Raw genomic sequence first — 11,519 nt, 5'->3', positions numbered from 1 at the left:
CCCTGTTAACCTAAAAAATAAAACACCCTGTAGTTTTACCAGCAAAATGGGTTTACTCAGGAACAGCAAAGAATTGCAATTCAGGACAAGCTGGCTACCGCAAAAGCCACAGACAAATCCAACAAAGAAAGGAAAAGAACGTTAGAAGAAAGAAGCTGGAGGAGCTGTTTTGTGTTTTCTTTTTTTTTTTTAATTTACTTATTTTGGCTGTGCTGGGTCTTTGTTGCGGCGCACTGGCTTCTCTAGCTGCAGTGCGTGGGCTCTCAGTTCCCCCACCAGGGATCAATCCCTGGCCCCCTGCATTGGGGGAGCATGGAGTCTTAACTACTGGACCACCAGGGAAGTAAGTCCCTGGAGGGGTTGGTTTGAACTAAAGTCCATTGGAGGAAAGTGAGAGTTGAAAGTGATGACTGGTTTTCATTGGCTGAGCAGCTTGGGTAATTGATTTCTTTTGGGAGATACAAAGAACACCTTTCTTGGTGAGGCCTGTAATTGAGTATTCTTTCCTGTTGATGATTCTTCCTGTTGGGATCTGTAATCAACAGTTTTTCCTGTTATTGACCCTGAGCGGCCACAGGGCAGAGGCACTTGGTGACACATCTTTACCTTCAGGCTGTGTCTGGGTGGACAGGGTGAGAGCTCTCCCTTTTGGCCTTCCCACTCCATTTGAAACAGGTTTCCCTTTATTAGTTTTCACAGCCATTTCCTTAAAATAAATCTCTCTATATATACACACACCCTGTTGGTTCGATTTCTTTGGAGAATGCTGACTAACACGGGGAGCCGTGGACAAAGAATGCTGCCTGCCGTATTAGTAAACAAAAGACGCTGAGGCCATCAAGCCCTCAGCCACTGCAGCCATCCCCGACTGTGCACCCTGAGGAATTCAGAATCGAGAACATAGGACACTGGCCCTAGATAGTTAGGGTGCGTATCAAAGGAACGATTTCACTAAGCCCAGACTGTCGCATCTTCTCATCCACGGAAAAGCACTAAATTCATTTACTTGAGATGTCTGTTTTTTTAAAATTAGCAGTAATCTTTTGATGTTTGACTACCTAGTTTTTTTGTTTGTTTGTTTTTGAAAAAAACTCCTTTACATTCTTGCTCTTCCCTTTCCTCTTCTGAACAGCCCCTCAGAGCCACCTGAGAGGCTATTTCACCAGCTTAAGTCCTCAGTTATGCCCCCAATAAAACATAACTCTCAACTTTTAGGTTGGACATTTTTTTTCAGTATACAGAGCAAAGCAGACTTTATTCTACCCTCAAATCACTAAAGTCTAGTTGGGTAGATTGATGCTAACTGGATAAACAAGTGCAAATAAACAAACAGAAAAGATAGCACCCCGGAGGGTGTTGCAGGAGCCTCCAGGTCGGGAAAGCCCCTGTGAGGGGTGACGCTCAAACCTGGAGCCGTGGACGAGGGGGCTGGAGCAGGGGGTGTGCCCCAGACCAGGACGGGCCACACAAGGTTAACGGCAGGTCACAGGTAAGGTCAGGGGAAAGGCCAGGGCGATCCCGTGGCGAGGAGAGCCAGCAGGGTCTCGGGGTCCTTGGGAGCACAAGGCGGCCCCGCCCCACCTCCTGTCGACCGTCCCCTCCCCCATCCCCGCGCGCTCCCGCGGCCAGGTCCCGCCCCTTCTTTTCCCTCCCCCAATCCCTCCCGCGCTCCCACGGCCCGGTCCCGCCCTCCCGCCCGTCACCCAATCCCCACGCGCCTCCACGGCGTCGCGGCGTCTGCGTGCGGTGTGAGGCGGGTACGCGGCCCGGACGCGGGCGACATGGAGGAGCTGCTGAAACGGGAGTTGGCCTGCGGTTCCGTTAAGGCCACGGGTCACTCGGGGGGTGGGTGCATTAGCCAGGGCCGGAGCTACGACACGGACAGAGGACGAGTGTTTGTGAAAGTGAACCCCAAGGCGGAGGTCAGGGCTGCCGCGGGCGGGGGAAGGGGGCGGGGGACTGTGGTCCCGGGTCCCTGTCCGGGCTCGGCGTCGGGATCCGGTCTGGGTCCGCGGGCGGGGCCGTCCGAGCCCGGGTCTGCGGGCCGCGGAGGCGTTCGGTGACCCGTCTTTTTGTCAGGCTGGCCTGGCGTTTTGGGGGGTCCGCGGTTCAGCCCTGCAGCCCCTCGAACCTCAGGGAGGTCGGCGCGGGTCCAGGCCCGTCCGGCGCGTGCCCCACCGCCGCGTGGACGCTGTGGGTGGTTTTCACGCGGCCCAGGTGGGCGCTGCCTTGAGAAAATTCATTGTTTGGCGAGTTTTGAACAAGGACAGGGAATAGAAGCCCCTTGTCCTGGGGTTTATTTGAACTTGCAGAGATCAAAACCCTTTCTGAATACTGAAAGTAATGTAGCCTTCGTCCGCCGGGCTGCTGTAAACACTGGGCGGCTTTAAACACGAACATGTATATTTCTGGGTCTGGAGGCCGGACGTCCAAGATGGTGGTGAGGCTTCCTTCCCTGGTGTGGAGGCCACTTCTGACTGTGTCCTTACGTGGCAGAAGGGGGAGGAGAGCTCTCTGGGGTCTCTTATAGGGGCTCTAATCCCCTCATGAGGGTTCCACTCCTTTGGCCTGGTCACTTCCCAAGGCCCCGCCTCCTAACACCGTCGCCTTGGGGGTTAGGTTTCAACCTCTGAATTTTCGGGGAACACAAACATTCAGTCCCTTGTGGCTATCTCTCCATTCTGTTTGTATCTGAACGTTTTCTCAGGGGTTCCTGTCTAAAATAGGTGAGCCTCCCTGCTGAAGTTGGCTTACCCCGGGGTGTTGATGTCACTTCTTTGTGCACTTTGGGTGGGTCATGCTTGTAGTGTGAGCTGGGAGGCCCTGGATGGCTCCAGTAGGCAAGGAGCAGGACTGGACAATGCCTTGTTTCAAATAGGGCTGAAGGTGCTGACCCCAGTACCAAGTCCTACGTGTTACACACCCTCAGCACTTTTATCCTCTCTTTGGAAATCATATTGCAGAATCCCATCTTCAGTGGTTTGGGATGATCTCTTTCTGAAACGATGCTGTTCTCTCAAGACCACCCTTCAACTCTGTTCTACAGAGGTTGGCTGCGTGTCATCCTGTACATCCCTTTTATAGGAATTTGAGAACTAATGGTCCTTGAAGTTGCTCTTTTACATTGGTTTCCCCCAGTCAGTACTAATGTAGTGGAGGTGTCCTTCCTTACTTTCCACCACAGGTCTTCTCTGGGTTCTTTTTCTCTTATGTGGCTCCATCCTTTTCACAGCTGTATTTCCACTTTCATTAGTGTTTGTAATAATTCAGAACTTGGTGTAGATTACAGGGAAGCAAATAACTTTCTGATGATTAAAATGGAATCTCTTAGTAGTGCTTTTTAAACATTGTTCTGCTACTGCTATTTCTTCTGGTTCTTGCTTTTTATTGTCATCAGAGTCCATTTTCTTTTTGCTAATCTTCACATAAGTTCCTTCTAATCCTTTGGTAGGTAGTTTCAAACATGTCTCTTTCTAGTTTGCTTGGGAATATCCTGTGTGAGTTATGCAGATGTACTGCCCATAGCGGAAACATTTGCTGATTGATTGGAAAACAGGACTGTCTTTATGCTTTGCCTTTTAGGAGGTGAAAATGTCTTCTTCCAGACTTCTAAGAGAAGACTACATAGCTGCTCATTTGCTTTCCTTCTCACTCTCTGCTGGAATGACCTGGTCTAAGTTTTTTCTCTTAATTATGCTTATCTGTCCTTTGCATGCTTGAGTAGTTGGCTTTCTCTCATGCTCCTCCCTTAAGTTCTGGATCTTTTGTAGCCCTGCACCCCAGCTAATGCTTACTTTGCCCTTGTCCCATTCTGGAGGAGCAGTGTTCTTAGGGTTAGACACTTAGGACCACATGGTAGTGGACATTTCTGTGAGGGAGCCTTGCCTCTAGCTGTGTTCACAGATCCTTCTTTGCCTCTCCCTACATTTTTTTTTTAATTAAAAAAATTTGGACCTCCCTGGCGGTCCATTAGTTAAGATTCCGAACTTCCAATGCAGGGGGCACGGGTTCAATCTCTGGGTAGGGAAGTTCCACATGCAGTGTGGTGTGGCAAAAAAAAAAAAAAAAAAAAAAAAAATTTATCCATTCTGGGGCTTCCCTGGTGGCGCAGTGGTTGAGAGTCTGCCTGCCGATGCAGGGGACACGGGTTCGTGCCCCGGTCCGGGAAGATCCCACATGCCGCGGAGCAGCTGGGCCCGTGAGCCATGGCTGCTGAGCCTGCGCGTCCGGAGCCTGTGCTCCGCAACAGGAGAGGCCACAACAGTGAGAGGCCCGCGTACCGCAAAAAAAAAAAAAAAATTATCCTTTCCTTTACGCTGCACAACCAGTGCTGTAGTACAAAGTATAGCCAGGGCCCAGCTGTGTTCCTTTGTCTTCAGAGAATGCTCTGAAAATTCTCCTTAAGACACAGTTCTTGTTTTCCTCCTCAGGAACTTTAGCTCTCCAAAGTAGTATAATAATAATGTTTGTAAAGTGTTTAGAATGGACTGTGTAACTGTTAGCTGCTAACTCAGTTAATTATGGTAGCAAGCCTATGAAATTGGTACTGTTATTAATCCCATTTTACAGATGAGGAAACCAAGGTCACAGAGTTAGTAACTATGAGAAGTAGAAGTAGAAGAATGTCCATGGCAACACTGTTCGTAGTGACCCCAAACTGGAAGCCCAGTGTCCTTCATTAGTCGACTGGACAAACACGTTTTAGAACATTTGCACAGCAAGCTCTACACAGCAGAGAGAATAAACTCTGACTGTTGATGCACCAGCGTAACAAATGCAGTGTGGAATGAAGAGGCCTGACCATCTGCCTCTGTGGAGATGACAAAGCAGACAGACAAATGTGCGGGTGGAGTGGCAGCGGCTGGGAGGAGAGGAATGCCGGGTGGCCGTCACGTGGATGTGCTGACTTTGGGTGGATGCTTCTGAGTTGTGCAGTTTTCTTCATATACGTCTGTAGAAATTTTACTTTTAAAAAAAAGATACTTTAAAGGGGAGGAATTACTTAGCCTGGTAAGTTAGGGAAGATTTCTCTGAGAAATCAAAACTGGTATTAAGTTGAAACCTGAAGCATGACGGGGAAGGGGCTGACTTGGCAAAAGAAGGGGGAGGGGTGTTCCAAGCAGAGGTGACATGGCGTGTGGAAGTCTCCAGGCTGGAGGAGGCCAGGGATCTCTGGGGAACTTAGAGAAGGCTGTAATCCAGGAGCACAAGGGGTGTGTGTGCCTGCCTGTCAGTGTGGAGGTGGAGCCCTGGTCGGGGCCCAGATGAGGGGGGGATGTGGGCAGGGCCAGGCCCTGTGGGGCTGTCATGAGGGAAGTGGGGTGACAGCTTGGGGTGTGTTCCAGGGTGGGATTTGCCTTCCAAAAGCAGGAACAAGGACTTCTGGACTGGAAATGGGAAAGGTGGTGGAGATGAGGTGGTTTCCAGTGCCGGGTAGGAGATGCCATAGGACTTGGTGGTCCATTCGGGTGAGAAGTGACGCCAGCTTCCTGGCATATGCAGATGGGGGCTGCCTGTGCCTGAGGGCCCCCTGGGACAGGACTGTGGTTGAGGTACTGGTTACACAGTCCAGCTCTGCACCAGGCATACGTTCTTCTCTTTGGAGAGACTGGGATCAATGACAGCATAAACATATACAAAACTAGAAAGTACAATCCCTCTAATTCCTGTGCAGCTTCAGAACGTGTAATCTGCTCTACTGAAAAGTGGAAAAGCTGTCTGTTCTATTGAGTCTGCAGTCAGCCTTGGTTGTGGTGCTGGAGAAAACATGTCTACACAGAGCCTTGCTCTTCCTCCTCCCCTCCCCGGTTATTTCTCTGACAGGCCAAAAGGATGTTTGAAGGTGAGATGGCAAGTTTAACTGCCATCCTAAAGACAGGCACAGTGAAGGTGCCCAAACCCATCAAGGTCCTCGATGCCCCTGGAGGTGGCAGCATGCTGGTGATGGAGCATTTGGACATGCGGTATCTGAGCAGGTTCGTTTGCTTCACCTTCACCTCTGGGTGTGTTTGTTCTTTCTCTGAGTGGGAAGCTTCCATTTGGGGGTATAATTTTGCGGGATGTGATAGAAGGAACCCATGACCCGGCACATCCTGGGTTCTGCAGAATAAGCAGCATGTACTCTGTGGGCCAAAAGCAAACAGGAGAGGAATTTCAGGGTGAGATGCTGACAAAGGACCTGACTTCAGACTCAGATGAGGCCCTCCATCTCCCGCTTGCTTCACCAGAACAAACTCTTACACTTACTGTCTCACCTACTTTGTGTGGCCTGAGACCTTTCAAATGGAGGTGGGTCCCCATTTGTACCATGAGTTTAGTGGCTGTCTTTTGTTTTTACAGTCATGCTGCAAAGCTTGGAACCCAGCTGGCAGATCTACACCTAGACAACAAGAGGCTTGGAGAGACTCTCCAGAAGGAGGCTGGCACAGTGGGTATGGCTGTGGGCCCGAGGGACCCCCCCCCCCAGAAGAAGACAACTGGCCAGTATGGGTGCGTGGGTGGAGGTGTGCTGCCACTGTGTACAGTCAGACCTGTGTTGCTGCCACAGGAGAGGAATGTAAACCCCAAGGCTGCATGTTTGGGGTGCAGTGAACACAGTGAATACAATTAGTGTATTGTCTCTAAGCTGCATTTGAAAGACAGGAAATATTTCCTGAACTCAAAATCCTATCATATTATGGTTCCTTTGACCTCTCACTCCCCAGAAGAAAGCCTATCAAAGTTTCTCTGGCTTACCATACCGTGCCTTTTCTTCTAGGAACAATCACATGATACTCAGAATGATAGCCCTCATGTCTGACCTTTTTAGGGCTTACTGTGGTGGTAGCACTGAGGGTGTCTTCCAGGATTTTCATCCTTTGACGTTTGATAATCCATGTGTAGCCCGTATGGTTACTCTGCTAGGCAGAGTAGCAGACACACCAGGAACAGACGACCAAGAACCTACTGTGTTAGACAGACAGATGGCCTCGTCCCTTCCACTTACATGTAGTTCACTTCTTCCGGATTGCTTTGAGTTTAGGGAGCTGCAGAGGATGAGGTCATTTACAAGTACAGCAGTTTATCTTTCATAAGTGGCAAATGCTAAACTGGCCTCTGAAAGCTGTCCTTTCCTGATGGGTTATGGGGTGGATTTTCCCTCCTTTTTTGGAGACAGTGTGGTCACTCCTCTGAGCATCCTCTGGTGCCTCTCCTGGGAAGGAGTGGGTGCTCTGGATTGTTGACTCTGATGAGACAGGCTCTGTTCCTGGGTCCCGGAGCCGCCCTTGTTTGGATGAGGACACGAGGTGGAGAAGGGCACGCTGAGGTCAGGCCTCAGAGCTTCTCTGGGCTCCCAGAGCTGGCCCCGAGGGAGCGAGGGGACGGTCATCTCTCTCGTTTCATTTTGCTTGCAAGGGAAAGGAGGTGGGCAAGTGGAGCGGCCCTTTGTGGACCAGTTTGGCTTTGAAGTGGTGACGTGCTGCGGGTACCTCCCCCAGGTGAGTGACACCACCATTTTGCCTGCATTTCCCAGTCAGGCCAGCCGTTCAGAAACAGCTGCGGAAAGCACACCCTCTCTCTTTTTTGGTGAAATTTGGTAAAAGGTCTTTGCTCCTTTTTTTTCTTTGCTAATTTTAAGCAGTCTATATGAGGAGTATCCACCTCACATTCTAGGTAAGCTCAGAGGAGCAGAGAAGGACCAGCAAGTTAGGATGCTGGATTTCAAGGTGGGTGAAAATTAGAAAGTTAGAAAGTTAAACCGAGTTTTATGATTTTGTGGTTGGCTGCTCTGGGGATTTCAGCCTGGGGAGCCATACTCGGGCTGAGTGGGTAAGACGGCGGCCTCGCCCTCCGAGGAGAGGCAGGTAGCTGCTTGGGAGGGGAGCACGGAGTATCCCATGGGGCACAGTCCACACTGTTCAGATCTTGAGATGTTGTGGGAGGTTGTCCAGGAACCTGCCGGTCCCAGCGTGTCCTCCAGACCCCAGGCTGCCTGGTCAGCTCCACCCCTTTACACTGGTCCCTGCAGTGGCGCCTCTGGGGACCAGCCTGCTCCGCCTTTGCTCTGGCGCTTTCCTCTGAGCTCTGCTGTCAACCACACAGGTGAACGACTGGCAGAGGGACTGGGTCACATTCTATGCCCGGCAGCGCATTCAGCCTCAGATGGACCTGCTGGAACAGGGGTCTGGGGACAGGGAGGCCCGTGAGCTCTGGGCTGCTCTGCAGGTGAGTGTCGCCCCTCCCAGCCTGTGCCCATCATGCCCTGCAAGCCTGATGGGAAGGCACTGCAGCTGGTGCAGCCACCTGGGCCTGGGCCTGGATGGGAGTTGGGCACGTCTGTGCACTGATCAGGCCCTGCTTGGGCGCTGGGAGCCACACTCAGAAAAGCCTCTGTGTCCCTCCTGTGTGCATCGGTCACTTTGCTAAGGCTGCATTTCCCCCGCAGTTAAAGATCCCTGACCTGTTCCACGATCTGGACATCGTCCCAGCCCTGCTCCACGGAGACCTCTGGGGAGGAAACGTGGCGGAGGATTCCTCTGGGCCCATCATTTTTGACCCAGCTTCCTTCTATGGCCACTCAGAGTATGAGCTGGCGATAGCCGGCATGTTCGGGGGCTTCAGTGGCTCCTTTTACTCCGCCTACCACAGCAAAGTCCCCAAGGCCCCAGGCTTCGAGAAGCGCCTTAAACTGTATCAGCTCTTCCACTACTTGAACCACTGGAATCACTTTGGATCAGGGTACAGAGGATCCTCCCTCAGCATCATGAGGAATCTCATCAAATGAGAGAGGGCGGGAGGCCTGAGTTCGGGTTACCAGATCCTAACCTGACGCCTGTGGCCAGCCTCTGGTTCCTCCTCAGCCTCTTCTTCAGGGATTCTTCCCATTTCTTCACACCCTGGAGTAGCTTCAAACCAACTTTCCAAGCCTTATAAAGTACGTGACATGTCAGAATAAAGGTTTTATCACCCTAAAGTTAGACTTCATAGCTGGATAAAACTGCACTAGAAATTGGATGTGAACCAAGGGACCAATGGAGGGCGGGCTGCGTCCAACCCGCAGCTGCCCCAAAGTTAAAGAAGGGAGGTAGCCAGAGTGCCAGGTGCTGCCACCAAGGGTACCTTCCCACCGGCTCCCCGTCTGCTCTCCAGGAATGCCTACTGTCCGGGATAATGCTTCTTGGTGGGTCAGACTTGGGTCTAGACGTGAAGGTGTCTACCTGGGAGCGCCTCCTGATGATCAGTCCCAAACCCAGCACATTCCCCTTCCTTTCTGTGCCGCCCCTGGACCTGCCGCAGGCGGAGCAGGTCTGGATGCATTCTGGGAGTGACCAAACTGTTCGCCTCAGTGTCCCTGGTCGATTTAGGAGCCAGGGAACTGCTTCTGTTAGCAGCCCGTCAACTGCCGATTTCTAAAGCTTGAGAGTTGTCATTCATTTGCATCGTAGAAACCAGCACTAATCCAGTGGTTTCCCTCCTTCAGTCTTGCAGTGGTGAGAAATGTTCATGAATGGCATTGATGCTAACAAATCCCTTTATGGAAAAATTTGAATAAACTTTCAGTGGTTTCAGTGATGCGTGAGAGTGTTTATTTCCCTTGTTTAAATCATAATTCAATATTTATCGGAGCTGTTTGCCAGGAAACCTTTGTAATATATTCCGAAAATAAATAGGTACAACTGTTGTTTCTTAAAAGAACACTTTTTTTCTTGGCTTTGATCAGTAAGAGAATAGCTCAGAGCTTCCAGATAAGGACAGATGCAGGTGTGGCCTGAGGACTTGTTGCTACGAGACTCAGGTCCAGTTTAACTGCTGTTCTTCTCACCCTGTGAGATTTGGTTAACAGTAAAGGGAGGTTGAAGATAACTGTCAAATTGCATTTCAGGGAAGAAGCCAGTTGGTGGCCCCTACTAGCTCTGGCTCAGGCCTTGGAGGATGCGTGTGTTGGGAGAGGACCGTGTTTCATGAGGTGGTTCCGATAGGGTGCGTACACGTTTGCCTCTCGTCGTCTTTTTGTTTCCGTTTAGAGGTCAGGGCCCCTCAGTGGAAATCAGAAGCAGAACTGATGCCTTCAGAGTCTGTTTTTTGTGGGACAGGAGAGAGAACTGTGACTTTTTTTTTATCACTTTAATTATTACCCTTTTTTAACTCTGAGTTATTGATGTTTCTTCATTGCAGTGGCGGCAGTGGCATAAAAAATAAATAAAATTTCTCCATGCACAAAATGTGTCTGATTGATGGAAGATGACACAGGAAGGACGTATTTCAGTTGGAGGAAATTTCTCACTCTGCTCGGGGGCTGAGGTTGCCCCAGCAGGTCACCTGCCGTGAAACTTCCAAGCGAAATCTGGTGCCTGGATCAGGCCCAGCCTGGGCCAGGAGGCATGTTGGGGAGAAACCTGTCCCCCACAAACCTCTCAGCAGGCATCCCTGGTCCCCCCTTCTCCTCCTGGGGCCCCGGCCCTGGGCTGAGGAATCCCACCAGGTGGATGGGGGGGCCTACGCCTGGGGGCTGTGCCAGGTGCCCGGAGCGGCTGCTTCTGCCCCATGGTGGCCCCCCCATGTCAGCCCAGCATTACCAGGGACTAGAGCCAAGGCCGGAGCTTTCCTGGAGTGCTGCATCTTAGGCTGCCAGCGAGTGCAGTCAAGGCAGAGATATCGGGGAGTGCCTCAGAGGTATGGCAGGCACTCAAGCAACAATTTTATGGTGTTTCCCCACTTTTGTGATGGCGCAGTATCTGTCAGCTTTTTTTTTTTTTTGGCTGTGCAACACAGCATGCAGGATCTTAGTTCCTTGACCGGGGATCAAACCCGTGCCCCCTGCAGTGGAAGCGCAGAGTCTTAACCACTGGACGCCAGGGAAGTACCCTATGTCAGATTTTTAAACTACAGTTTGCTGCGATTGCTTATTCTAAAATATCTACTTTTATATATAATTTTGTATTCATAAGTATATATATTCCTATATAAAGGGTTGCCAGAATTGTATAAACCTCAGGCCCAAAGGCCACTGGACCCCCAAGAGTTGCTGTTTGTGGAGTGTTCTGTTCCCTGAAGGCCCCTCTGTGCATCTGAGGATAAGCTGGCACAAATGAGTTGGGGAATATTGTCCCCATGTCCTCTCACATTCCCCCTCCTTCAAATCTAACTTGCTTCCGAAACACCAGGAAATTGTATAATTGGTGGCATCCAGAACAGACTGAGGCAAGGCCTGGAAGGCTATCTTGCGAGTGAAGTGTGTATCTTCAGGGCTTGGGTTTTGAGATCGCTCTCAGGCTCATTGTAGGTTTGTGGCTCAGACCACCAGCTGAGATGACAAAGAGGGAATTCTCGTGGAAGAGGGTCTGACCGAGGTGGGTGCCCCGACTGTAAAAAAAAAAAAAAAGGTGGGGTTCTGATAGGGTTCCGTCTTGCTGTGCAAAGTCCCACTCGGGTGGTTCAGCAGCCGTGGAGGCCACAGGCCACCACTGTGCTGTCTTGAGCTTCACGTCTGCAGGGCAGTGTCAGAAAGACACTTGTAAACTGTTGGGACTCTGTTATGG

General features: G+C 50.9%; 1 protein-coding gene across 1 annotated transcript; it reads left to right on the top strand.

Annotated features, from left to right (window-relative positions):
* Nucleotides 1-1,781: 1,781 nt before the first annotated feature.
* On the top strand, nt 1,782-9,542 carry FN3KRP (fructosamine 3 kinase related protein; the record flags this gene model as incomplete). The annotated part of the gene is made up of 6 exons (XM_079725228.1): nt 1,782-1,922; nt 5,824-5,975; nt 6,340-6,431; nt 7,396-7,478; nt 8,083-8,205; nt 8,426-9,542. 6 exons carry the CDS (start codon nt 1,782-1,784, stop codon nt 8,762-8,764), a joined length of 930 nt encoding a protein of 309 aa, XP_079581354.1. The 3' UTR covers nt 8,765-9,542.
* Between the last annotated feature and the right edge of the window lie 1,977 nt (nt 9,543-11,519).

Source organism: Hyperoodon ampullatus, assembly GCF_949752795.1.
Source record: "Hyperoodon ampullatus genome assembly, chromosome: 19".
Lineage (NCBI taxonomy): Eukaryota > Metazoa > Chordata > Mammalia > Artiodactyla > Ziphiidae > Hyperoodon > Hyperoodon ampullatus.
This window is presented reverse-complemented; position numbering and strand designations above follow the sequence as displayed.